General features: G+C 51.4%; 2 protein-coding genes and 2 long non-coding RNA genes across 13 annotated transcripts in view; 2 read left to right on the forward strand and 2 right to left on the reverse strand.

The window, feature by feature from the left end:
• Positions 1-1894: 1894 nt before the first annotated feature.
• LOC123381646 lies at positions 1895-3742 on the reverse strand. The gene is made up of 2 exons (XR_006588925.1): positions 3605-3742; positions 1895-3409 (listed from the first exon to the last, which is right to left on the reverse strand). It is a non-coding gene; the product is annotated as an uncharacterized LOC123381646 (long non-coding RNA).
• Positions 3743-4027: 285 nt separating this feature from the next.
• CKS2 (CDC28 protein kinase regulatory subunit 2) lies at positions 4028-8827 on the forward strand. The gene is made up of 3 exons (XM_003995316.6): positions 4028-4223; positions 7108-7235; positions 8495-8827. The coding sequence occupies exons 1-3, from the start codon at positions 4165-4167 to the stop codon at positions 8545-8547; spliced, it is 240 nt and encodes a 79-aa protein (XP_003995365.1). The 5' UTR covers positions 4028-4164; the 3' UTR covers positions 8548-8827.
• A 564-nt stretch (positions 8828-9391) lies between these two features.
• LOC111557549 lies at positions 9392-10322 on the reverse strand. The gene is made up of 2 exons (XR_002737685.2): positions 10040-10322; positions 9392-9672 (listed from the first exon to the last, which is right to left on the reverse strand). It is a non-coding gene; the product is annotated as an uncharacterized LOC111557549 (long non-coding RNA).
• The window catches only part of SECISBP2 (SECIS binding protein 2), a 40993-nt gene continuing 23708 nt past the window's right edge, over positions 10219-27503 (forward strand). Inside the window, exons 1-9 of one of the 10 annotated variants that reach the window (XM_023243228.2) lie at positions 10219-10376; positions 11216-11361; positions 16076-16325; positions 16557-16680; positions 18113-18342; positions 21036-21206; positions 22626-22790; positions 25011-25133; positions 26293-26382. In XM_023243228.2, coding sequence (XP_023098996.2) covers positions 10341-10376; positions 11216-11361; positions 16076-16325; positions 16557-16680; positions 18113-18342; positions 21036-21206; positions 22626-22790; positions 25011-25133; positions 26293-26382 — 1335 coding nt within the window. In that variant the 5' untranslated portion in view covers positions 10219-10340. Of the gene's footprint in view, positions 10377-10443; positions 10800-11215; positions 11362-16075; positions 16326-16556; positions 16681-18112; positions 18343-21035; positions 21207-22587; positions 22791-25010; positions 25134-26292; positions 26383-27503 lie in introns of those variants that run through there. The other 9 variants (XM_023243231.2, XM_023243232.2, XM_023243230.2 and 6 more) reach the window with 9 other exon arrangements.

Consider the following 27503-nt stretch of genomic DNA (forward strand, 5'->3'; position numbering starts at 1 on the left):
GACTTTTAGTTACTGCTTCAGTGTAATGGATATAGGAACCTTCGGTGTTTCTTTGTTTCTTGAGCCAGTACAAGAAGAAAGTAAAGGGGAAGCAGAACAGTAAAGAAGGAAAGACAGACACCAAGTAGAAAGTATAATAAAATGGCAGACTTAAAGCCGAAAGTCAGTCATTACATGAAGTGTGAAAGGCCTTAAATACCAATTAAGAGATGGAAAATAGATAAAAATAGTTTACCTAACTATACGGTGCCTACAAGAAATTCACTTCAAATAGAAAGATATAGGTAGGTTAAATGTAGAAGAATGGAAAAAGCTGTAGGATACACACCCTGTTGAAAGGAAGGCTGAAGAGGTTATATTCGTATCAGACGGAGCAGACTTCAGAGTAAAGAGAATTACCAAGACAAGGAGGGACGTCACCTAATAAGATGGTCTACTTGCCATGGAGACAGAGCCATCTTAAGTGCAACCAATTAACAGAGTCGCAAAATCCACGCGGCAAAACTCGGCAGAACCACAGGCAGCCGAGGACTGAGCCCTGCGGAGCTCCCTCAGGCAGAAGAGTCAACAGAGACCAGGAAGGGCCAGCACTGATGGAAGGAGAGTCTTGAACACCCTTTCAACGAAACACTGAAGGCCTCAACAAGATCCCGGAAGTGATCATTCATGTTACCGGAGTCCCAGGGGGTGAAAAAACAAACTGTTGAATATTTTATAAAGTAGTATTGTATTTATAAAGAATTTATTATATTTATAAAGAATATTACAAACTAAGGATGTACAGAGGAGTCCCTAATTCTGACACTGATACGTCTGTATTAAGTGTACAAAAAAGTCTATGTGGATAATCCATGGTGTTTAAATCAGTGGTTAAATCTGTGATACAGGATTGTTGAGAAAGGAAAGAACAGACACCTTATTCCTTTTAATAAATATTTTTTACTTCTTTAATTGTCAAAGATAAATGGGATAAAACTTCCTAGGAAGAGCGCTAGGAGTTTGGTGGGAATTGAGAATTATATTCAAAAGTACACTAACACTGAACAGCAGTGTGTGCGGTCGCTGAAGCTGGCATATGCAATCTGATGCTTTCTCATGTATAATTATTCACAGAAAAGTCAAGAGGATGATGGAGAGTAAGCATTCAGAGCTCAAACTTGAGCTTTGTTCCATGTGCTGTCGGTCCTGAATGAGGTCATGACCTTGTGCTTGTATTAGTGGAACAGAGAGAAACTCGTATTTTAAATAATATACTTAATCCTACTTACACACAGACTTGATCATTGGAAGCGTCTTCCACTGATGTGGTGAATAACTGCTTTTCATATAATATGTACATTTAAAATTACAGCTTGTTTAGAACGGGAAATTGGGGTCAAGGCAGGCTTTGTACTTGTACTGCTGTCCTTCATATGATTGATGCGGAGGCCCAGAAGGGACCAAGAAAAAAATGTTTATGCCAATTGTACGGTGCCTTCTAGACAGGCAGTTAATAACTGGAGCAGTCGAAAGAAAGAATGCATTCCCCAGGAGGAAGGCTCTCTTAGCACACTGCCTGATCTGAATGACTGAACATGGACCGACGGGCTAGTTTTGCCCTTGACCTCTTTGTCACTGTGCTCAGTCCATGAGCAGGGTACAGTAGCTTCCCTCTTCCTCTCAAGCGAAGTCTCTTTCTAACGGGGAGCCCCTGGTGAGGGTTCCTTCCGCCCCATCCCCCCATACCTCCCAGTTACCTTTATCACATCTCATCTGACCTGATCTTGCTGAGAACATCAGCCACCCCACAGTCATCAAAATGCCCAAACTTATCAGCAAGGAGTCCAAGAATCCCCTCCCAGTCTGGCCCAATTCAGTTAGTTTTCTATTGCTGTTTTTACAAATTACAACAAACTTAGTGTCTGAAAACAGCACAAATTTATTATCTGACAGTAACAGAGATCAGAAGTCTGAAATAGGTTTTACTGGGCTCAAATCAAGGAGTCTGTAGAGCTGTGTTCTTTCTGGGACTTTCGGGGAGAAGCCACCCATTCCTTTTCCAGGCTCAAGGGGCCACCTGCGTTCATGCCACTCTGACTTCTCCTTCTGGGACAGCTCCTCCTCTGGCCCTCTTGCCTCCCTTGTTAGGACCCTCGCGATACCCCTGGACCAGCCACTATAACGCAGGGTCATCGCACCATCTCAGACAAGGTAACATATCCACAGGTTCCGGGGATCGGGATATGGACATCTCTGGGGCTGTTTTTGTCTATGACATCGATCCTCCCAGATTCACGTCCCATGGCCTTCCTTCCCTTGACCTCTGCATTCTACATTCCCAGCACATACTGGGTTTCCACCTGCAGGTCCCTGACAGTGCACAGTAGTGGTTAAGAGGCCAAACTCTGGAGTCTGACAGTTGGGGTTCAAATCAGTGTCTGCCACTTACTTGCTAAATGGATTTGGACAAGTAGTTATTGGTGTTGTTTTCACCTGGATCTAAATACAATTATAAGGGAAAAAGGTAAAGGACACCACAAGGAAGCAGTTACCCAAATCCAGACTGCTTGCTGTTCCGCAGGCACCAATGGCCTGCTTTCTCATTGAAATCTCTATTATAAAGGATGGTGGGTCACCTTGTGTGTGGGGGGGGGAGTGGGGGGGGTGAGGGATGGATCCAACCAAATTGCATGTTGGGGCCCAGGTCTGGATGTGGAGGTCAAAAGGGAGACAGTCAGGGAAATGTGACTCTAAACCAGCCCTCAGAGGATCATAAGAATTATATAAGTGTAATAGTGGCATGGTGCTAAATATTCTTAAAGTTTTTCTTAAGACCTACCCCATAAATACAGCGATATACTCAAAAGCACCCTTTCAAAGCGAAATGACGTTATACCTGGGACTCTCCTTAAAGATGTGCAGGGAAAAAAGGAAGAGGGGAGTACGTGAAACAAGATGGCCAGAACATTAACCGCTAAGCTCAGTGACTGGTACCCCGGACGTGATTATACTATTCCACTTTTCCACCTAAAATTTTCCTCAATACGTCTCTGTAAAAATAAATCTCCTAGAAAGCTACTCATTCCTAGGCTCGGCCAGAAAGTCAGAGGTCCCCCTGTCCACCTCCCGTGACGGTTTATCACATCTTCACCATCACCGCACCTCATTACCCCCAATTATTCAGGCCTCCGGATGCTCGCCCGGTGCAGGGCACAGGTGGCCCGCAGAGGCCCTGGGCAGGGGCGGGACCCAGCAGGTGCGGCGTGCAGGTGGGCGGCGGGGGCACCAGCAGGTGCCGGACCGGGTGGGATCCCCGCCCTGCGCCCGCCGATGCTCCTGCTCCAGCGGCGATCCACACCGGTCCCGAAGCGCAGGGCGTGTGCCGGGTGCGGAAGGCGAGGCGTCAGTCACCACGAGGTCGCTCTGCCACCTACAGACAGCGGGTTCACGGGTCCGCGTACTTCCTCCGGCGACCTCAGTCTGCCCGACGTGGGCTCCGGACCGCGCCGCCCAGGGCCTGGCCACGGCCGCCCGCCGCGGGCGCCGTTACCTCCCGGTCCCGAGGCCAGGCCCGCGGCGGCCGGGAAGCTGGATCCCCTCCCTCCCCACGCCCGGACTGCCTCACCTCCCACGCTTCCAAAGCCCTTCTCGGGCCGCCCAGACTGCGCCTGCGCGAAGGCGGACGCTAGGCGCGCAACCCCACCGCGCTTCGTCAAGCCCCGCGATACCTCACCCCTCGCGCCGACCCTCCCCACCCCAACGGCTCGGCGGACCTGGAACGTTCTAAACTTCTGCGCACGCGCTCTGCGGTCTTTAACATCCCGGCTCCGCCCTCCTCGGCCACGCCCCTTTCCTTCGGGGAGCTTTTCGTCCCCACGTCTTGCCAATCATCCACTTCTTCCCTGGAGCGACCTCGCAACAGGTCTCTGATTGGCTCATCATGGGAGCCAACGCCTAGGATGGGGGGTGACGATAGGCTGTGAGCCGGTCTCGCCTCCCGGCGGTTTGCGCGAAGCGTGATTGGCCGACGCCTCCGTCCAATCAGCGGTGGGCTGTCGGATTCAAACCGGGAGCGTTCGGCCTGCGGTCGGTTGGTCACAGTCGAGTCGTTGGCTTGGCCCGACGTGGACGTGTGGTCCTGCTGCGCCCGCTCTTCGAGCCCCGTCGCTCCCGCCCGCCCGCAGGATGGCTCACAAGCAGATCTACTACTCGGACAAGTACTTCGACGAGCATTACGAGTACCGGTGAGGGGCCAGCCGGCCGGGCTCTGGGCGGAACCGAAGTCGGGGTCGCAGCGCGGCGGCCGGGGTTCGGGTCGGGGCCCGAGGTCGGAGGTCGGGTCGGGCCGGGGTTGAAGGACGGGGGGCCGGGGTCGAGGCCGGGTCGCCCCCGCCCGGGCGGGCGCGTGCGGCCCGCCGGCCTCCGCCCTTTGTTCGCGGAGGCGAGGAGGCCAAGCGGGCCAGGGGACGAGCTGCCTGGCTGGGGGGTCGGGGTTCGGCGGACCGGGGCAGGCGGCAGGGCGCCTACCCCTCCCTCTAGTCAAGGCCGTGTCCCGCGGCCTCGGTGTGCCGGCCAGGGGGGCCTTCGGCTCCCTAGTCGCCGTGAGACGCGCCCGGACTCCCCCCGGCGGTGGGACGAGCAGCGAGGACGCAGCGGCTGGGAGGCGCTCGGCACTTCCGGCCGTGGCGGTGCGGGGGGCCGGCACCCTCCGGGCGGGGCTCGGGGGCGGGGCTCGGGGGGGCCCCGCGGCGGCTGGCCTCCAGTCGGTGTTTCTCCGCTCTCCTGGGTCTTAGAAATGTGTTTTCTGGGGAAAAACGGGGCGTGTTTCTGGGCAGCTCTGCCGATTAGTCATTCCTGCCCCGGCTAGAAAATGCGGTTTTCTTGCCACACTTCGATTTGAAGTCTGCCCGCCCAGTTGTGTAGAGGAAGAGCACGGACACGGTTCTCCCGTGGTGCGTGGGCCTAACGTGCAGTGACGCGCTGCGGGCGTCCGACGGCGGGCGATCGGGGCTGGGACGGGGTGTCCTGCACCGGGGGGCCCCAAGTGGGGAAGGTACTTTCCGGGACTCGGGGCGGTACTTCCGCCCTCGGTTTCCGGACCCCGGCGCGGTTAGTGAGGAGCACCGCGCAAGGTAGACCCCCCCCCCCCCAGGCTCGTACCCCAGTTAGCCGAGCGGTTCGTGGTGGGAGAGGGCAGCGGCAAATTGGGTCTGTTGGGGGTTTGGTTTGTGCTGTAGGTACAGACGTGGCTTTTCCTAGTTTCCTTATGCTGAGGCTCCTCTGCGCCTGGACTTGCAGACCAGGTCCTGTCGGCAGTCGGCCGTCCGCCCTCCTCGGCCGTGCCTTGTTGCTCAGAGCCTCCCGCGTACCTGGCCTTGGCCTCTGCCCCCGCGCCCGCGGTCGGGAAGGGAACGTTGGCTTTCGGCAGTATTTTCTCACACGGAGTTGGGAAGCGTCCCTGTGCAGTCAGCCGCAGTTCTCTCGGTGAAGCTGCTTCCACCGCCCGGTGTTACCTGGCCGGAAACAGCCTGTTCCCGCGGTTGTGACTCCGGCCGGGTCAGCGGGGACACGATTCCGTGGTTGTGCGTAGCGTGGCTACATTGCGCTTCTCTGGGAGAAATGTAACAGCCGTTGCTGTAGAAGGCGGAGACGACATTTTGTAGAGCCTTGAACGTGTCTGTTAAAGCAGCATTTCGAGGTAACACAAAAGACACGTTTATTGGCTGGCTGTACTAGCAGGAAGGCTTCGGGTCAGAGGTTGGCTATCAGTAAGTATGGGGGCCTCACGTTACCTGTGGGTTTTCAACCGCGCAGGGGGTCAGGGCCCCTGACCCCGTGTTGTTCAGGGGTCAACTGTGGTTCACTGGCACTGGTAAAAAGAGCATAATTGGGTTCAGCAGCCTCGTGGCAGGTCTGGCAACACAGTTGTTTTGAGGCTCATTTCTTTTTGGTAAATAATACGAAACGGGTATTTAATTCACCAGTCACAGACTTAAGTTGATGACTGAGTGCTAATGGGCTAGGGGTTCCGTTTTCTCCCCTGCGGAAAAGGGTCACTGACCAGATTGCACCTTTCTCACCCCACCTGGCCCACGGACTCAGGTGGTAGACATTTTACACGGGTCAAGAAACGTGGTTATGGATGACTGTGCAACTTTACTGCTGCTGGGAATGGTGGTTTATAAAGATTTTTTTACTGTAATTAAGCAGGGTGCACATTTGTTCTTAAGTTATGTGAAGTTACAATTATGTTCTTGATGGTTTGACATCGGAGAGTATTGCAAGCCTTCCTGAAAAAACTTAGTAAGTTTTGGATATAGGTCATCTGGATAGAAGTCTGTAACTTATGGAAAACTGAAGGTCGTTGTGTAAGGTCGTCAGGTACATGTATATGTGGGACTTGGGTTTGTTTTTGACTTGGATTTGGAAAAAACTTCTAGAGTACATAAGGACTTGTGTGTACTGCAAATCTATAACGTTGAGTAGTGGGAAACCCAAATTCACAAATTAGTTTTTTTCCCTCTTCTGTAAAGGCTGCATGGGTCTGGGACGGCCGTTCTACAGTCAGAAACCATCTCCAATTTACAAGGCTTCTGTGGTCTTAGATGGCTTCTCTGGCTCCCTGATCACATCAGTCGGCTTCATAACCAACAGGAAAGAACAAGGAAGAGTTCGGCACGTTCTTCCCTTTTGAAGACAGTTTCCATCAGTGGCATATTTTTCCTTACACCCTATTGGCCAGGATTTAAGTCCTCAGAGGTAGCTGTAGGGCTGGTTGGGATGTTTTGGAGAACCATGAGCCTGATTTCAGGTATGGGGCTTCTGTTCCTGAAGAACATGGGGACAAGTAGCAAGCAGTCTCTTGGAGAAGAAAAGAGGAGTCCTAAAAAAATGTCTTCTGCTTTTCGACCATATATTCTTCTCTCCCTATTTTGAACATAGGCCGTCAGAAGTCAGAATTAGAGATATTAGATGGTTCTGAAGATTGATGCCAACGGTAACATAACAAGAGTTGCTTGAAAAATCTTTATCTTGAACTCAGATTTTGAGTATCCTGAAAATGTATTTCTAAAGTGCTCATAATTGTAGGAAAGGTGTATTTACTAATTCTTGGCTGTATCTTAACAGGCATGTCATGCTACCCAGAGAACTTTCCAAACAAGTACCAAAAACCCATCTGATGTCTGAAGAGGAGTGGAGGAGACTCGGTGTCCAGCAGAGTCTAGGCTGGGTCCACTACATGATCCATGAGCCGGGTAAGTTCTGCCATTTAGGAAGGCATTAACAGATAAAATAGTAGGGTTGCACTTGTGGAAAATTGTTGAGTAATATTTGATACTGAGTGATAATCCCAAAGTAACCAGTAAGTTTGAATGGCCGATTGCTTTCCTCCCTAGAAAGAATTTCCAACATGAGTGAAAGTGACACGTTATTCTACCTGCAAAAAGATAAGGAGTAGAAACAAATAGGCAATTCTGTTTTATTTTAAAATGTCTTTTTTTTTTTAATGTGTTGTTATTAATAGTATCTAATTTTGCCAGGAGTATATAATTCTGGTGTTCCCTCCCACCCCTGCCTTTGAAAACCAGGAACTTATTTTAAGATACTTTAAAGTGTCCTCAAGTTCTATGCATAGAAGTTAATGCAATTTGAAGTGATTTTGATTTGTCTTTTTGTTTAGCCTTCTAGTAAGGGATAATTATTATCTACCACATTAAGATGAAATTAGATAACATAGTGAACTGTGCTATGTGTGTGGTGCATTATGAGTGTTTGTGTTGATGTGTGGGGTTTTCCAGATATGAGATGGTAAAGTAAAACTTGTGGGGCTAAATTCTACCTTTGTGTTACTAATAAATCTAACTTAAACAACTTCTGATGCTTTCGACAAAATTTGAAGGCATACTATAGCAGCTGAATTAGGTGAAACTAGAGCAGTCTTGTTTTCTGCTTGTCGAAGCAAATCAGCAGTAGCATCATCAGAAACTGAATTAAAGGATTGGGGCATTTAATCGTATCCCAGTTCAAAAGCTCTTTCTCCAGCTAATACCAGAGCAACTGGGGAACTAGGGAACCCGGGGCCCCCACTTACAAAGAAACAACCTTTGGGAATGGGTCCCAGGGATCTGTACTTTCTACAGGCCGGTGGGTTTTGATTTTGGTATTCGGTGTCTTTTTCCCATGGAGAGAGGTAACCTTTCTCTTTTCCACCGGAATGGAGATTCTAAAGGTAGGAACCATTTTCTTCAAAGTGATTTCTCTACTTAGTTAGCGTCTCTTTCTCCAGGGTAGGTATAATTAAAAAAACATGGAGGGGAATATTGACATTATCAGCTTGTTTTCTGTTTACAGTTGACAGTGACTTGAAGCAAAATGTATTTCGGATACTTCAATAAGTAACAGTTGATCGTGGATTGATTTTATTTTGGTTCAATTCAGAATTTGAATTTTGGATTTAGTGAATGAAAATTAACTGTATTGTATTAAAATTATATAAAATATTTTGTTTCCACAGAACCACATATTCTTCTCTTTAGACGACCTCTTCCAAAAGAACAACAAAAATGAAGTCTATCTGGGGATCGTCAATTAAATCTTTTTCAAATTTAATGTATATGTGTATATAAGGTAGTATTCAGTGAATACTTGAAAAATGTACAAATCGTTCATCCATACCTGTGCATAAGCTGTATTCTTCACAGCAACAGAGCTCAGTTAAATGCAACTGCAAGTAGGTTACTGTAAGGTATTCAAGATAAATTTCTTCTAGTCAGTTTTTCTCTTAATATAAGTGCCTGTTTGACTTTGCCTGTTATTTTTGTTAAATAAAGTTTATATGTTGCATTTATTTACTGGGGTTTGTTTATTTAAAACAATTTTTGTTTTAATGTTTATTCAGTCATTTTGAGAGAGAGTGCCAATGGGGGAGGGACAGAGAGAATCCCAAGCAGGCTCCTGGCTGTCAGGGGGGAGGGGGTGGGGGAGGAGGCTTGATCTCATGAACCTTGAATCATGACTTGAGTAGAGATCAAGAGTCAGGCTTAACTGAGCCACCCAGGTGCCCCAAGGGGTTTTTCTTAAGGTTAATTTGTGTCTACTGAGGTGGTTAGATGATTTCAGTTTTACAATGTTGGTCTGGAGGAGATAAATGTAAAGAAATATTAAATGGGTTTAAAAAGGCTTGGTTTGATAAGGGTACCATGAGTTCACTTAAAAAGCAGGACTAAGTTTCATAGAGACATTAGATTTCACTGCTCTGCTGTTAGTTTAGTTCCTGGAGAACGGTCCAATGTGTCTAAGAACTGTCCCATCTGGTGGCCTTAAGGGAAACCACTGAATCCTGTTCGGCTCCATTTACCAAGTAGGCGTAATGCTCCCCAGAAAATATCACCGCAGTTTTAAAGTTGAAAGGCACTGTGAAACACCTTTTATTCCAGATACATGTTGTGTCTGTCAAATTGCCTTTAGCTGCTACGGTACTCCAGGGTGAATGCAAACACACACTATCTTTGCTGTGCTGGGGAACACTTTGAGATGACAGTCTGGTGGTCCCTCTGCTCCTCTGTCTTCGTACATGGATGAGGACTGCAAAGCCTACCAGTGGTGCTGAGCAGAGCCTAGAACTCCTTTCTGCCCCTGGGGGCCCAGGGTTAGCAAGCAAGATGACAGAATTGCTGTGTGAGCCTTGTTGCCCTGTGGTAAACCAAACGCTACAGAGTGAGAGGGGACACCGGCCTCCGCCTCCAGCAGTGGTGGCTGCCAGTTCCTAGGCCCAAACCTGGTGAACCTAGCCGTCCCCATTTCCCGCCTTAAATTCCTGCTGGTCCGCGAACCCAAGCGTCCTTACTGGGGGCAGCAAACCTGCGGCTGGGCTCCTAATTAACCCCTACTGGCCAGACAGCCCGCGGGGGGGGGTGGGGGGGTGGTGCCCAACCCAACCCCCAGGCCGCCCGCGCCCGCCACGGCCACACCACGCCACTTTCCCTGACTCCTTTCCTCGCGGTCACCGGCTGTCCGCCGGAAGGAACGCGGCAGCCGTGAACTGATTTTCCGTGCTCACTTCCCGGGTGCTGGAAGTCCGTGCTTTCCTCGGCCCCACACACCACGTGGTACGCGGCCCCTTCCTCCACCTCCGGTGTCCCCCGCCCCGCCCCGCCCCGCTCCACGCGGGCCCTGCGCAGCCGCCGCCCTGCGCACTTCCGGCCGGGAGCGGGGCGGGGCCGGGCGCGTTTCTGTGACGCGCTTCCCGGCGTCCTCTCCGAAGGCGGAAAAGCGGGGAGGAGGAGCGCGGCGCGTCCGTGCCACCTGCCGACGGGGCGGCTGCTGGCTTCTAGGGCAGGGTCTCCCCCGAGCCGTGCGCCATGGCGTCGGAGGGGCCGCGGGAACCCGCGGGCGAGGTGAGGACGGCGCCCGCACTGGGGCGGCGGGGCGGCCTCCTAAGCGGGGGAGGACGCGGCCCCTGGAGGGAGGCCGTCCGGGTGCCAGGGGGAGGCGACCCCGCGCCGCCTCGCCGCGCTCGTGGAGGGGAGCGGCCGGCTTCCAGTAGCGGTGCGAACGTGCGCTGGAGCGGTAGCCGCCGCCGGCCCGCCGCGAAGGGAAGAGTGTGGTTTGTAAGCGCGTCCGCGGAAGTCAATGTTAGTGCGCTTCAAGAAACCGAAAGAGCGGGTTTTACGTCCAAGTCCCAAGGGTGTGGGGCGCTAGGACGATTTCTAGCAAAGCCTGCCTCTGCGTCCCCACAAGACAGCTCTTAATGGTTCGCCGAGCGAAAAGCAACGGTTTTATGTAACTTTTGAGAAATCCGGTGGAGGTAAACTTGCGCGGTGCGTTTGTGTTTCCGTTGGCCGCTGGCGGGCGGTTGTGGGTTCTCCCGGACTCAGGCGGAGAGAGGTCGGAATCCCCGCACTGCGGGTGGGAGCGAAGGGGGCGCTGTCAGTTGTCCTCACTACGTGTTCTGGATGGGATTTTATTTCCGCTCTCACTGCCTGCCCTCCCCGCCCTTTGTAATATTTGGTAGAATACTTTTTTTTTTTTTAATATAAAAAGCGTTGGGGGAGAAGTTGTTAGCGAACAAATTATTATTTTTATGAGCGCGAGGTATTTGAACAACGGACGGTACTGGGATTAGCGTTTCTGGGGCTGCTAGAACCGAGCCGCTTTCTTGGGTTTCTTTGGTTCACATTTGGCTTGCCTCAGAATGTCTGTAGTTAACCACCTCTCCCCCTTTTTTTTCCCTCAGGGCATCAAGTTGTCAGCAGATGTCAAACCGTTTGTCCCCAAATTTGCTGGGCTCAATGTGGTGTGGTCAGAGTCTTCGGAAGCTCGTGTGTTCCCTGGCTGTGCAGCCCCGTATTATCCGTGTGCTCAGGAGCTGCCGGGGCCTGAGTACGTACCCTTCTCAATGTCTTGTGGTACCTGGGGACCCGATGGAGGGAGGTTAGACTTCGATATATACCGCACCTAACCTGTTTAAAGTTCTCGAAAGACTGGAGGATGCTCCTCAGCCGAGAAGGGTCTGAGCCAGTGGCACCACCTAACTGTGCGCTGCATCAAGACGGAAACCTCAACTCTCCCTTCCTTTCTCCACACTCATGCCATCATTTGGGGCAAAGAAAGTATGGGGATTGCGTTGCATTCGTTAGTAGGAAACTTAATTTCAGGGATCATTTGTGCATAGGGTTTGAAACTATATCAGGTATCTGATGGGACAGGGAATGGGCGGCAGACAGAAGCCCAGACAAAGAAACCTGCTCTTTGGGTTTAGGGTTTAACATTTTAAAATCATGCTTGGAGAGGAGTGGGGACTCTCAAACATGGCTGCTGCTTTGTGTGGATAGTACTTTGGAAATTGTTGAGTTTTGCTTTAACCATTTTTCTTTATAAGCGTCCTGGGGAGAAGGATTCTTCGAGTTTGGGTTATAAAATTCTTCTACGTTTGAGTTGAAAGGAGGCTTGTGTTGTTTTTTAAGTGTTCCTTTTCCTTCTTGAGATTTCATTCTTTAGGTATTAAGAAAATGGTTTCTGTTATTAGCTGAGTTTAGAAAAATATGTATTAAACGTTTTGTGTTGTTCTGTAGAGTACTTGTAGATTTTACTTGTAAGGTATGCATCCCCTTCATGTGAGAATCGTCTTTACACTCCTTTAATGTGGGTCATACTTGTTTCTTTTCCATGTCTGCATAGTATGATTGAAACTAGTTTAAACTTCATATAAATCCTACAGTGGTATTCTCAAAGATGAAAATTGGAATAAATAATAAAATTATCAAGTTGTCTGATGTACTTAGGTTGTATTTTTTTTAATTAAAAAAAATTTTTTTTAATGTTTATTTTTGACAGAGACAGTATGAGCGGGGGAGGGGCAGAGAGAGGGAGACACAGACTCCGAAGCAGGCTCCAGGCTCTGAGCTGTCAGCACAGAGCCTGACGCGGGGCTCGAACTCACAGGCTGCGAGATCATGACCTGAGCCAAAGTCGGACTCTCAACCAACTGAGCCACCCAGGCGCCCCTAGGTTGTATTTTTTTGACATAGTTGGAGGTTCTACCTGTATGTGCTAGGGTAGGAATACCCAGGTTTTCCATTGTAATTTCATCCTTTGTGAAAGGAAGGTTGGCATGGATCACGTTTGAGCTGTTCCGTACCTTAGGTGGTTCACAAGATAAAGTAGGAGATATATTTCACTCAGTGGCGAGGATTCGAAGCCATGTACTGGGTGGGATTCCAGTTACCCAAAATAAAGGTGGAAAACATTCCTGCAGCTAAAGTAATGTTCTGGCAGTGGCATGAATAGAGATGAAATTGAGGCTTATAGGATTGCTAAGTTTAAAAATGAAGTTTCTTTATCTCTTGTCCTTTTTTAGCTTTGATTTTTTTTTTTTGTTTTAAGTTCTTTATAAGCAAGGAAATGATTGGCTGACAGTATTCCTTCCTGAGAAAAAAACAAGGACAAAGGCATGAAAGCAAAGGGGCGGGGTCAGGAAAGACAGGGGCCTTTGAAGGGGACAAAATGGGGATACACATATTTGAGAACTGATTATCTGGTCTGTTCTCATGGAGGCTAAGAAGTCTTTGCATGAGCCAGATTTTGTGTAAATGGGGATCTCCTCTGATGAAAATAAGGATAGCATTTTCCATAAGGAACTTGTTTCCATGCTCTTGTCCCAACCCATGGGGTGGCGGGGAAGTGTAACGTTCTTTCTACACCTGAGGAACCGAGGCTAGAAACATGTGTTCAAAGTTATTCAGGTAGGTGGCGCCCAAACCAGAGTTAGAGTCTGTCCTGACCTGTGTTCATGCGTAGTCCCCAAAGCTGCTGTGATGTTGGCAAGTGTTGAGCCTTTCAGTGTGTTGCAATGTGCTGTGAGATGTGGGTGCTTTTTCCTTTTTTTTTTTTTAAGTAGGCTCCACGCCCTGTGTGGAGTCCATTGTGGGGCTCAAACTCATGATCCTGAGATCAAGACCTGAGATGAGATCAGGAGTCGGATGCTTACCCGGCTGAACCACCCAGGTGCCCCATATGTGGGTGCTTTTAAGTTAAAATCTCTCAGCAGTGAGAACCTGTAGTCCTGGACAGAGTGTGGCTCAGGTCTGTTGGGTGGCTGGAGCGGTGGCTGGAGCCCGACACATCCTGGCCCGGCTGCAGGGACTGGGGGCAAGACTTTGCACGACCATCAAGGACAAAGGAGCAGGTGTAGGGCTTGGGAGAAGCCTGCATGGTTCAGGCAGGAGGTAGGGAACTGTTGGTTGTGTTTTAAATGGTGGTGTTGTGCTCACTCCTGGATTCTTGTTCTACTCAGAGGGAGAGGGGCTTGAAGGCTTTGACTGGGTTGCAGGCACCGAAGCTAGAGAAGAAAATACGGGGAGCCCTGCTGCAAGGAGAACAGTCTTCAGTGGTCCGTGTGGGTGTTGGTGGGAGAGAGGCTGTGGTGATTTCTGGCTGAATGCGTGCACAGTGGTGGGGTCTCTCCTGGGGGAGTGGGTGGGAAGAGGGGCTGCTTGGGGACTAGCTGTACAGCTTGGTGCTCCAGTGCCACTTGGGGAAGAGCGAGCCATTCGGCGGGACAGCCTGTAGGTGGGAGAGCAGGGCCCGGAGTTGGCGAGGGTAAGGGCCTGCAGGTGCGGGTGAGGTCTTGGGGGGAAGGAGGACAGGTGTGGGCTCCCGAGTCTGACTGGAGAGGAGGGAAAGTGCAGGGGAGCACCCTCCATGGACAAGCTTTTGGAAGGTGGGATGGGACCAGTGGAGCTGTTCAAGTGATGTGACAGAGGGCCAGACCCCGAAGATGGCATGGCGAGGAGGCGACCGGGCTTGCAGGAAGGATGTCCTGGAGACTCGGGACTGTTGGTAGGGACGGGGCAGGGAGAAGTGGGCAGGGAGCTCAGTGGGGATCGTGTGAGCATGGGGACTGGGGGGGGCAGACCAGCTGTAGAAGCACTGCCAGTGTAAAGGCGGGGGGTGGGATGAGACGATGGGTGTGAGGGAGGTGTGTTCTGTGGTTTAGGGTCATCTGGGCAGTTTGTGGCAACTGGAGTTTTACAGACAAGCCATTTGAAGCCGCAACAGATGCCGTGGGATGTCTCTGTGACATCTGATTGTGTGGTGCTCTCTGCGCGTAATTGTACTGGGCTTGGATTGGAAGGAAAAATACCAACTTTCCGGTGGGAAGAAAGACCAATGGTGACCTGTGCAAAGTGGGACTAGATTGTGAGCAGAGGCGGGACCCGGACCAAGGTCTCTGGACTCCTGGATGGACATTTTCTGGACGACCACAGCCTTCAAAACCACCGGATCCTGCGTCCCTTTTTCTTCTTTACCTGTTTCATCACTCTTTTCATTTATCCTGTTTTGGGACTTGGGCCGTCATCTTTTTTACTATGTTTTTTTGCTGTCAGCCCGTCTTCTTCGCCCGTGTTCTCTTCTGAAGAACAGATTCTTCACTTTTATCTGCTCCCTATTAGATTTTCTGAGCTTCAGATAAAATAAAACGGATTTGCACCTAGAGTTAGCATAGTGGGATGAAGCTTTGAATCTTTTTCTTTGCAGAGAACAGCACTAGACTAGGTGCACAGAGGCAGGTACACGAGGAGTAGTTAATTGCTAGAATTAGTGGACCATCTTACAAGGTCTGAGCTTACTATAAAATGCCGTGGGTTCATAGACCGTGATAGCAGGCTGTCCACAGTTAGGTACCGTGTGGGCGTGAATGTAGTGAACATTCTGGTAAGTGTGTAGCGGGTCTAGCCTTGTCACCTGGGCGGTGACTCCCTTCTCCTGCAGCGCAGGCTCCTCCTTGCAGCAGAGCAGAACCCGTGCCTGAACCTTCTGGCCGTTGAACAGCGAGAAGGTGATGCAGGTGTGTGCTGGTCAGCTCTGATTTTCCCGCCTTTCAGTGGCCCCGCACACTCTGGGATTTCACTGATTTTCCACCAGAAAAGTTGCAGCTCTGGGAAGTCACAGACACATCCGGTGCTTATCTGTGGGATTCAGAAGGTCCTGTTGTGTGTCTTAACTCTTCTGCGTAGCATTTCGCCGTCGTTCGGCTTTCACTGCAAGGTGGTTGAAACCCCTGGCTGAAAACCACGTTTGCCGACAGAGTCAGCGTTAAGTCACATTTCGGCAGCCCGAGCAGATGGGGCGTCTGGTGCCCGTGTCGTTGGCAGGGTTGCAGCTCCTGGGCCACCATTTGCCTGCAGGTTCTGGGCGGGGCTGGCAGATGGGTTTGGGCGCCGGGGCCTGTTAGAGCCCCCTCTGCAGGGAGAGTGGTCTGGATGGCCCTGCTGGCCAGTGTGGCTGTGGGAGTCTTGCCCCAGCATTTGACCCCCTGGGAGTGAGGAGCTGGGGCGTCCCTGGGCTTTGCCGCACGTGTGACACAGTCCGGTCACGGATGCCTCAGCGCTGCTGCGAGCACGTGGGACTGGGTCTGCATCTGTCCTTGCAGAGTGGGAAAGAAATGCCGGGAGGCTTTATTTGGCTATTACAGATCTTTCAGTGCTAGAACAAATGACCTCAGCAGTAGTGAGAAGTTGAAACGTGTCTAGTCCAGAAGTGCTCCTTGGTTTGTGGTACGAAATCTGTCACTGAATTTGCCCTTTTTATCTAGGCAGAAACTCTACACTGAAGATGTGGCCTTTGGAGCTTCAGCTTTTCCACCTCAGTATCTGTCCTCTGAGCTCGCTGTCCATCCGTGCAGCTACTCTCCTTACCCCGTGGAGTCTACACCGCGCGTGTGCCCGGTGCCCGGCGCCCCGTATGCTTACGGCCACCCCGGCTGTTACCGAGCATTTCAGACCCTGAAGCCACGGAGCGAGCAGGTGTGCGCTCTCCCTCAAGGCACAAGAGCTGTGTTTAAGGTTCGCAGGTGCCGTGGTGTGTCGGCTGCTTGAGCGTTTAAGACGCGGAGTTGGTCGATTCTCGCGTGATACTTAAGTGTCGCTTATCACTTTCGTGTCTTTAAGAATTGATTTTTGTTTAAGCTTTTTTGAAATGGTTGAGTTGTGAATAGTTACAGATTTGCAATTTTAAGCCTTTTATATGAGGGTAGGTTTCCTTAATTCACGTTAACTTTTTAATTTTTCCTGCAGAAAAAAACGTATGATGAACAAAAGTTTGATAGCAAGAAGGCTGATGGATCTCTGCCATCTGATCTAAAATCAGGTAGAGGCTCACATCCTACTTACATTCTCGCGGATGCTAATTTGAAATCAGGTGACGGTGACAGACTCTCTGATGTTATATCGTCCTACCCCGTTCGCCCCAGAAACGCCACTGTCCTTTGTACACCGGTTCCTGCGAGCATGCTCGCTGAGAAGAGCAGAGGCCAGTGGGCTCCTGTGGGATCCTGGAGGCCTCTCCCCCCCGGGGAAGGACCTGTTGTTGGGGAGGCTCCATGATGTGCCCTTTCCTGTGCAAGAACCCACTTGGCGAGTAGGTGACACCACAGGCCTCGGAACATGTCCTTAAGCAGATCGCAGCCACATCCTCTACTGTGTTTGACCATGTTCGTTCTTGAAGTCGCTTCTCTACTGTTCATGTGGGACGCTTTTTAGTAGGTGGGAGAGTTTCCTGTTTACATCCCATCGTGAGCAGTAGCAGACCTGGGCGGTGTAGTTACCCAGGGGACATGTCTACTCTGGCCTTGGAAACTGCTGTTCCAGGCTGTGGCCGAAAGTTAGCGATTCTGCGTGGTGCTTTTTCCTGTAAATCATGTACTAGCGCAGTTCAATGGCTTATTTATATAGAGTCAAAGTCTTTTTTTTTTTTAAGTTTATTTTGAGAAAGAGACAGCATGAGTAGGGGAAGGGCTGAGAGAGAGAGAGGGAGGGAAGAAGGGAGGAAAAGAGAGAGAATCCCAAGCAGGCCCCACGCTGCCAGAGCAGAGTCCGACGCGGGGCTTGAACTCCCCAAACTGTGAGATCATGACCTGAGCTGAAACCAAGAGTTGAATGCTCAACTGACAGAGCCACCTGGGCATCCCAAGAGTTAAAGCCTTTGTAGTAGCTTTATTTTCTGGGAACGGTCAACTTCTTTACATGTGTAACTTACATTACTTGCTATACAAACTTTTCTCTTTGTGTTGACTTTACTCCAAAACCATTTGGCACGTGGGAACCTGAAAGAGAAGTTGAACAGTTAACCGTAATGACTCTGGTCTCATGATTAAATGCGGGGGCTTCGTGGTGTCGCAGCCCACGTTAGGATTCATCGGTTTTGGAAGGAGAAAAATGGGAAAGAGGTTCCAAGTTTAATTTTACTTGCTGTGTTTCAAAATTCCTCTCTAGTGTGGAAGATTTGACACTGAAAAGAAAATCGTTGGCCTCCCTGTAAATTTTCAGAACTCTACAGATGCAGCATAATTAGATTGAGGGAACTCGTTCATTGGCTTTAGAACTGCGCGCGACGTTTGCGGCGCGCTTTGCTTGTTTCTGCCCGTTGGCCCGGCCAGAGCAGCTGGCCCCTGCGGTCCCTTCCGTTTTCCACCGTCTCGCAGGTTGGCAACACTAGCAAAAGCGAGGGCGTTTGGACGGTGCCGCGTCGCTGCGTCAGCCGCAGTAGACTTCCTGCTGTGCAGTTGAAGCGTGAGTGCCGGTCAGCGCACGGCCCCTCCATCTTTACCCCGCTTTTCATTCTGCAAACACAGATGGTTATCACAGACGAACGGACAGGAGATCCAGAATCATCGAGAAAAGTGCACCTGCCTCCAAACCAGAGTTTGAATTTACCAGGATGGATTTTCCTGAACTGCAGGGTCCAGAGAACAGGGAGATCGCAGAGACACGGAAGCAGCCCCGGTGGGGGCCTCTGCGCTCCGCCTCAGCTGACCTCTCTCTCCTGGGAGAGGTGGGGGAACCCCCCGCGGGGACAGCAGAGGTGAGTGCGGGGCCTCCTCTCCGTTCCATTCCTCTTCCTCTGTTGCCCCCGTGTGGCTGTCATGGGCGGTGGGTCTTGGTGTGCGGGTCGCCAGAGGACCTTCTGTGTGGGCTGCGGCCCTGAGTGCGGCTGCTGTTCTAGAAGAATCCCCTAATTAGCCACTCTGTGTTTGCTGCCTGCTGCTGCAGCTGCGCTCGGTTCTGGTGAGCATCCTGCTGCCCACACGGCTCCTCGAGAGCATCTGCGCCAGCGTGGCATTGGGCAGCTCGCTTAGCGGTACCGACAGAAGTTGTAGTCAAACAGTAGTATCTCGGACTGCAGGGAGTAGCTTCCGATTTTTTCTGGCCTTTGACCCGTACCTCTCGTTGATGAGTCCGCAGACTCTGCAGAATGATGGCTGGAAGTGTGTTTTGTTTGCCGCTTAGTGACTTTAAAATATGCCGTGTTCCACATTCGGTCTCACGGTTTGAGTTCATCCAGGTTCCAGGAAAAACATGATCAGGTCAGTAGTCCCTAAGACGGCTTGTGACAAATACCTGTTGTGGGAGGGCGGGAAGGCCAGGAGAACGGACACCAGGAAGGGGGCGGCTCCCCCGTCCACTTCCCCCTTGAGCGGAGCAGGCATTCTGCCTCCTCATACGCTCTTGGGTGCCGAGGCGGGCAGAAGAGCCACTGTTGCCCCACGTGGCCCCTGTCCCTGTCGCACCGCGGCGCTTTCCGGTGGCTCAGCCGTGACAGGGAGGGCCGGCCGGCCGCCTCATATACAAGGCTCTCCGCTTGGTGTGGCCCCGGCTGGGTGTGTGTGATAGCCGAGCGTCCAGGGGCCCCCGTCTGCATCACCGCTGCTCTGTGCGTATCCGAGCCCGTGAGCACTCTAGGGAAGTGGGACAGGACTCCGAGGAGGGCCGCAGCGGGTAGGGTCTGACACGTTCTGCCGTGGTCACCTGCTCCTGCTTGAGCACTGCGGATCTGGACGAAGTGAGGCACACGTGCTGTGTCAGGACATTTACAGACTCATGGCCTTGTGACGTGTTCACGCTCAAATTACATGTGGAGTTTAAAATTTTTCCTTCTAGAAGGAAGATTTTCCTTAGTAGTAGATCTTTAAACACAAGAAAAAAACAGCTGACCTTGAACAACACAGGTTTGAACTCCACTTAGTTGTGGAGTTTTCTTTTTTTTTTCTTTCCTGATAAAATCAGTACAGTACTGTAAACATATTTTCTTTTCGTTGTAATTCTCTAAAATGTTCTCTTGTCTCCAGCTCTTTTCGTCATAAGAATACAGCCTAATGTGGGATGTGCGTGTTAACCCTTCATGTGGTCGATAATAATGCTTCTGGTCAATAGTAGGCTATTACTAATTAAGTTTTGGGGGGAGTCCAGAGTTAACATGTGGATTTTTAACTGAACTCCAGGGGTGAGCACCCCAACCCTCAGGTTGCTCAACATCTGTATTTGTCTGAAGTTGTACAAGAGAAAACTGTGTTAAGCATTTAAATCTTTTTTTAATGGAACGTTGTGGGAACTAAGGGGGTTCCCCTCAATTTGAAAGAGCAGGGGAAGGGCAGAGAGAGAGAATCCCAAGCAGGCTCTGCTCAGAGCCCAACTCGGGGCTTGAACTCACAAACAGATCATGACCTGAGCCAAAATCACGAGTCGGATGCTTAAGTGAGCCACCCAGGCACCCATGTTTGAGTTTTTAAAACTTTGGGCATTTTTCCTTGTCGTAAGTATTTTGTGAAAACCGGTGGCGCTGAATCTTTATTGATATGTGTAATTTACGTGATTGTTCTTGAAAGCGGTTTCTGGTGTTTCATTGGCCTCGGTGAGCGTGTAAGTTATATTTATTAGAAGAACAGGTTGTGTTTAAGTAATTTTATTTTTTATTACTGGGCTCAGATTTAATGAAATGGCAAAGTGGGAAAATTCTTGAAGGATATGAGCTTTAGAATTTATTTTAAACCCATTCAGATTTGAATGTGTCACTTACCTTTTGCCTTGAGCACTGCCTGTCACCTGGCAGTCTTCATGTGCCCACCTGCCCCCGTGTCGTCTGCCGCCTCGTGCTCCGTGTGTGGCCCTTTTTGGCTTTGCAGAAGGGTGTGTGGGTTACAAGACGTACATGGGTTGTCTCTGGACCTTCGGGTGGACTTTGGGTGTGGGGAACCGTGGCTCCCGCCTTCTCTCGGGGGCCCCCGGCCGCAGGCGGTGTGGGCACTTGTGTGCTGGCGCGGAAGTCGTGTCACACTGATCTTTTACAAGGGGTGTGGTACGTGAGCTGTGATCCCCTTACTGGGTGCACGTAAAAGCAACGCACAGGTGTTTGTCGCCTGGCAGCGAAGGGAGCTCTGGGGGCTCAGCTGAGCTCGGCGGGCGGCTTCTGACAGGAGTGAGGTTTGGCATTTCGCACTTATTATTTATTTGGATTTGTAAAAAAAAAAAAAAAAAAAAAAACATTTTAAGTTTATTCATTTTGAGAGAGACTGAGCGTGAGAGTGCGGAAGGGGCAGAGAGAGAGAGGAAGAGAGAATCCCGAGCAGGCTCAGCACTGTCAGCGCGGAGCCGGATGCAGGGCTCGAACTCACAAACCGTAAGATCGTGGCCTGAGCCGAAAACCAAGAGTCGGATGCCTAACCGAGCCACCCAGGCGCCTCACTTACCTGGAATTTTTCATTCGCGCGTATCTTGCAGATTTTGAGAACGGCAAGGGACGCCGTATTTAGAAATGAAGCGATTGCTTTCACTTTGCAACAGCAGGAAAATGCCGGTTTGCCTTTTAGGGTGAAGGAGCGGCGAGAAGCCCGAGCGCGGCCGAGTCCGTGGCCGCCGGCGCCGCGGCCGGGCCCTCCTCGTGCGCCAGAGGTAAGAGCGGCCGCGGCCTCCGTCGGGTGCTGGGCCTCGGCTGCCGGGGCCCCTTCGGACGCCTTCCCGGAGACCTCGTGGGGGCGGGAGGCGGACGCCAGCCCCGAGCCCCCCTGCGTCTGCGCGCGGGGCTGTGAAGCAGGAGCCGAGTATTCTAGAGAGATGCCTCCAGCGTGTCCGATGAAGTGAGATGTTATATGGACTCAGGAACACCTGCTTCCTGAACGATCACCTGCCCTGGTGGTTCTCCGAGGTTCTGGCTCCAGGACCCCTTACGACCCCTCCAGCCCCGGGGAGCTGCTGTGTGTGTGCCCGCTGTCCGGATCGGCAGTATTCTTGGTTCAAAATAGTCATTCCCTTACAAGTAACCCCGGTCCCCCGGTACCTGTTAACAGTGTGTTTTTGTGAAAAATAACATTTTCAAGATGAAAAGCCCACGATGAGGAGAGTAGTCTCGTTCTGCACTTGCGCAGCTCTCCACCGACCACCAGCTCTCCGCGGCTCGGCCTCAGCGTCGGGCGGGCTGAGCCAGCTCCCAGCTGTCTGGAAGCCCGGCCGTGGCCCGGAGGAGAGCGCGCGGGGAGGCACGGGGCCACTGTGTGTGTCGGGGCGTCGGTTCTGACCCCGCGGGCCCTGCCGGGGTGTCGGGAGCCTCAGACCCCACTGAGAGCTGTCGGCCTGTCCTAGAAGTGACATTCACGAAGAGTTCAGTAATTCTGCCTTCGGTTTGTCTAAGGAGCTTGTCCTGACCGAAGACGTTTTTACATTTCTCACGTCTGGGACGTGTGTGGTTCAGTAATGGCTTTCACTTAAGAGGTGACTGGGATGGTGTGTGGCTCAGTCTGGCGTCCTCGGGGCGGGGGGGGGGGGGGGGGGGCACGGCCTGCCTGGGGCCTGTTGTGCCCGCACAGAGTCTGGTGGGCGCCTGAGGAGCGGCATTGCCGTACTTAGGCCTGAGACCTAAAAAGCAAGAAATCCCAGCTACCGTGGTGGCTCAGATCCGTGATCTTTGACCTGTGGTGTTAAAGGTCCATTTCGAAGTCAGGGCCAAGATTTCCTCTCTGCCTCGTTGATCTCGTGTGTTTACCGTATGGACTTAACCGTGGAGTAGTTTTTAATCAGAACTACAGTTTGTGTCCCCACCTGCACCCCCAAGTTGGAAATCCGGTTTGCGGGCAGAGCACCTAGGCTCACAAGTGAATTCAGCCCGCTCCAGGAAGAGAGCTTAGTGAGTACGGTCGTCTCCGGGAGAAGGTTTAGAGCTCTAGTCTGAGTGTAATTACGCCTGAGTAGTCGCCTCACATGATGACGTGTTTGCAGTTTCTGAGTCTTTTTATTTTACTGTTGAGATTGTTCAACGATTTTGGTTATCTTTGAGCAGAGTTATCTTGGACACCAATGGGTTATGTTGTTCGGCAGACATTATCTACAGAACGGCCACCGGCCCCTAAAAACGTTACTTCCATGATAAACCTAAAGACGGTTGCTTCATCAGCAGACCCCAAAAGCGCTAGTATGTCACCCTCTGAAGTTTTCTCTGCGGACCCTTCCTGCAAAGAGAAACACGTCCACCCTACTAAAAAGGTATGTGTGCCACTTGGGTTATGTTGGTCTTCTCTGCCACTGACCGGGTAGTCTCGTCATCTCTTCTCAGCTCCTACGGGAGTGTCCCATTCTATACTGTAGTCCCGATCTGACTTGGTCCCACTTGCGCCTTGAGAGAAAGTCGAACCCCAGTCCGGGAACACGAGTGGTGGAGAAGGTGTAACCCCAGTCCGGGAACATGAGCGGGAGCTTTTAGAGGGAGGGGCCGTGTCCGTTTCAGACCGGTGGTCTCCGTGGCCGTGAGCCGTTGTGAAGTCTCTGAAGGAGAGACGCCGGCAGAAGCTTAACGCTCTGGCGTGTAAAGGCTTGCTCCTTCGCCCCCCCGTCCTTCGTCTGTTGAATTCCAGCTGCTCTCCCTGTTTACTCAACAGTAAAACAGTTGAGTTCCACGCTGTGGGATCAGCTGCGTGTCAGTGATGCTTGGCTAACTGCAGCTTTCTTGTTGTGAGATAGCATTTCAGAATCCACGTTTCTCTCTCCTCTCAAATAATTTGAAGCTGTCATCTTTTTGGTCCCTTCGTTTCATTTCTTAAAGAGCCTTTTTTATGGGTCTAGATTTTGTTCTCGAATCTCATTGTGTACTGGTACGTTATTTCAGGTTGTAACACGGCCGTATTTGTTTAGTGCAACGATGTCCCGTCTTTTGGAGGGCGAGGATACTCTCTCATACCCCTAGTGTCACAGACTGTCCCCCGCAAACGGGAGCTGTGCGTTGACGGTCAGTTTGAGGGAGAGAAGGTGTGCTGGCGACAGGTACGGTGAGGTCACACCTGTGTGCCTGCCCTCACGGCTCTGTGAACCGTGTGCAGGACTCCAGCGGAGCAGCCGAGTCCCCTCTGCACTCGGTGCCGCCAGCTCGGGGAGCGTGGGCACAGGCCGCAGGATGGGGCGCGTGGGTCTCTGGCTGCTGCTTCCCCTCTGCTGCCGTCTCACCATCCGAACCAGTTTTCCTGGCGCTCAGTTAAATTCTTAGAGTGGAGAGGTTTTGTTTTCCCAGAATCTCTTTTAAAATTCCATTTTGATTATAGGCACAAGGAAAGTTTTAGAAGCGTTCTAAGCCAGAGACGAGAAAATTGGGATCGCCTGTGGTCTGATAACCCAGAGGGCGTGGTCTCGTGTGTAACGGAGATAACGGGGGTCACAGTGGTTTTTCCCTCTGAAGCCTTGTGCTGTGAATTTTTGTTACCAAGATAATGTTACATCAGAACGTAATACCACAAAGACCTGCTTGTGAACAAGGTCATCTTCTCCTCCCTTTGTTGTTCCCTCCCAGGGAAGCCTGTGTCAACAGCCTGGTATGTGAGCTACCTCACGGTCCCCAGAGCATCAACAAATAGAGATTTTTTTGTTTTGCTCTTTGAGGTTTTTTTCTTTTAGACAAAAATGGGGTCATTCTGTACACATCATCCTTCACAGTTGCCTTGTTCACGAACAAGATTCCATGGACAGGTCCCGTGGGTCAGTAGGTAAACCTGCTTCTCAGTACCACTGGAGGCCAAGTCCCCGCTGGGGATGAAGCAGGACCCCAGATGCTCTGTTGGAGCCCCTGCTCTGTTAGCGCTTCCGTCCTGACAGCCCGGCGCTGTGCAGACAGGTACTGTTAGTGCCTCGGAGGGGAAGAAGAGGGAGAGGCTCCGAGGAGATGCCATTGCTCTTGAGCTGGAGTGACGGTGCAGTCCTAGCCTACATCCAAGTGTGGGCGCGAGTGCAAAGGCCCTGAGGCCAAGGTGCATTTGACCTGATTGAAGAAAGGCCAAGGGACTGAGGGGGCGTGGGAACAGTGGCGTCACATCAGCCGGTGTGGGATGGGCCTAGGCAGTTGTCCCATCCAGAGGCTCCCCAGGGGGTTCCGATGTGTAGTTTAGGGACTGCCGGGCCGTGGTGCCGGAAGGGGCACGTGAGTGTTTGAAAAGACTTCGAGTCGGTATTAGAGACATTCATCTTCTTTGGCTCAAAAGTAGGTTTGTCCACGTCTACCAGTTTAAAAATAACCGGATGTGACAACTATTTCAGCAGACTTCTTTTCCTCGATTACTCTGCTGAACGCTGGCTCTCTGGAAAATAGGGACGAGGAGCCAAACTCGGAGCAGAGCTGCCCTGTGGTCGTACAACCTGATATCTCAAGTTTGCTGACTCATGGGAGTAAGCACTCTAGTGAATGTCTTAAAAACCCATGATTTTTGCTGTTTTTTGTTCTAGTCCAAAGCGTCACAAGGTGGCGATCCTGAGCAAAATGAAGCCTCAAGAAAGCATAAGAAAAAGAAAGAAAAGTCTAAATCGAAATACGAAGTTTTGACCATTCAAGAGCCGCCAAGGATTGAAGTACATTTATATTTATGACTCACCTCGTATGACGTAACAGTGGGTCTGTTGTGATAGAAACGTGGGTTCGTGCTGGCTTCCGAAGGGAAAGTCTCCATTATTTTCTTTAATAGTCTTTGCCCAGTGCTACAGAAAATAGTTGTCCCCCTTCTCCTTCACTGTGGTGGCCCGGCATGGTCCCCGAGTTGGTACGGGCGCCCAGCGAGCGCGAGAGTGCGCGAGCGGTCTAGACACGGACTGCCGCCTGGGGTCTGGTAGCGTGTGTACCGTGGGGCTCACGTTTACCCTCAGTATCTCGTTCACCTGGTCTTCCCTTGCCTTGACACGCTGGCTTTTGTGGGGTCTGCTTTTCTATCCAGCAGTGTTACTCTCGTGTGCTTTACTCTGGAGAGAAAGTTAGAGTGCCCTAACTCCATCGGGGGCCCTGGCCGAGGGAGTTACATCCAACTTCCAGCGTTGCTCTGTAAATTCTTTTCCTGTGGCGCCCCAAGAAAGCCCGTGTCCTGCACGGAGTCGTGCTGGCTTCTGACTCAGTTCCAGACTCAGTGGCCTGGCTCCTGGCGCTGGCAGAAGTGTGTCTCAGCATCCAGCGTAGGGCCAGACCTGACACTTTCCTGCATGCTTAGGGGCTCCCGGGGCTCCTGGAACATCCCCCCGAGGACTTTGGGGTCGCACGTTTGAAGACCTACGACCCTGTAGAGCATTGGAGCTCGTGTGTTTGTGCCCTCGTTTTCCACATAACTTCTGCGACTCAGCTGAGATGTTAACAGAAGCACGCAAGATGCTTTTAAATGGCGGGAACGCTGTCGTTAGAGGCCCCCTGCCCTATTTTCTAGCTTGGGGTCAGCACACGAGACAGGGAGGTTCTGTCTCCTGAGTCTAGACTGACCAACACGCTTGCAGCCTGTGCCCAGGGGGTCAGGGGCCCCCATGTCCTCAGGACCCTGCTCGCTGCCCTCTGGGGCGGGGCGGGGGGGGGTGGATTACAACATTGCTCTGTAAATCTAAGAGTCAGACAGTGTGGGGCTGGTGTGGGTGCCCTTGAGGACTTGTGTGGGGCTCGTTACAGACAGAAGGACGTGAGCAAGGAAGGGCTTGCACCTAGGCACACTTGCTCCTCGTGGTCCGCGGATGGCTAAAGGGTGTGTGGTTTGCTCAGGACGCCGAGGACTTTCCCAGCCTGGCTGCCGCGTCTGAGCGCAGGGACCGAGGGGCATCTCCACGACTTCAATCCAGACAGCAGCCACAGGTAATGTTCCGGTCAAACCCGTCACCGCTCCAGGCTGAACTTTTCTTGCTCGGCTAAACCTTATTTTCCAGATTTCTTTATGTACGAAGACAGGTGGTTTGTTGTGATTCATTCCTTCATTGGAGAATCACATCCAGCATGTTGACATAAACGTGCTCTAAGCTCAAATGTTTTGTCATCTTTGTACCGAGACTTGGTCACTGACTGTCACTGCTGTGTCAGAAAGGAGGGGCACAGGCTGCTGGTACGGGGGGACAAGAATTCCTTTGTGAGGCAGCAGTGTCTAACAGAACCAAAATAAGAGAGCCTCTAAGATTCATACAAAGTGAAGAGCTGGGTCCCCTTGAACCCCCCCCCCCCCCCGGTGGATTCAGGGCTGAACTTGGGATTCGCCACCTAGATGGAGAGATTGCACGTGGCCGGTGTCTTCTCTCGTCTCCAGCATCTTCGTTGTCCTTTCGCCTTTTGAGGTGGAATAATTTCACATTTGCGAGAAGTAAAATTCTCAGCCTGTGTGCAAATTAACGGGATTCCCGTGTCATAACTGGGTCACCTTCCATCCCTGCCTGCGGAGGTCTCTGTAGCAGGTCTGTGGGGCCCTTTGTGTTCGCCCCTGATGTGGGCCCTCGTCCAGGCAGGAGGGCAGCAGTGGGGGTGCTGGAGTGCATGCATGCAGCAGTCTTCCAGACAGAGCTTACATTTGCTGAGTATATCCCACTCTGTGCCTAAAGTTAATACTTACCTGCTGTGTGTATTTTGAATCCTCTCCCCATGACTTCACGGCATTCAGTTGACTCACCTGGGCAGTTGCAGACTGGATGGGTGAGTCAGTGACACCAGTCACTTAGCCTCACACAAACTTTTGTTGCCAGACTTCCTACAGGTCTTGGTTTTTTATCCATAAGTATGCACTCTTATTCACAGTATAGCTGTAGACTGAAATGTTGCTGGTTTCATTATAAACCCAGGGCTCTGAGAGAAGGAGGAAATAAACAACCGTGGCAGTAATACTGAAAGATAACGTGGGGGGCCCCTGGGGGGCTCAGTCGGTTGAGCGTCCGACTTCGACTCAGGTCACGATCTCACGGTTTGTGAGTTCGAGCCCCGTGTCGGGCTCTGTG

This window comes from Felis catus, chromosome D4 (genome assembly GCF_018350175.1).
Source record: "Felis catus isolate Fca126 chromosome D4, F.catus_Fca126_mat1.0, whole genome shotgun sequence".
Taxonomy (NCBI): domain Eukaryota; kingdom Metazoa; phylum Chordata; class Mammalia; order Carnivora; family Felidae; genus Felis; species Felis catus.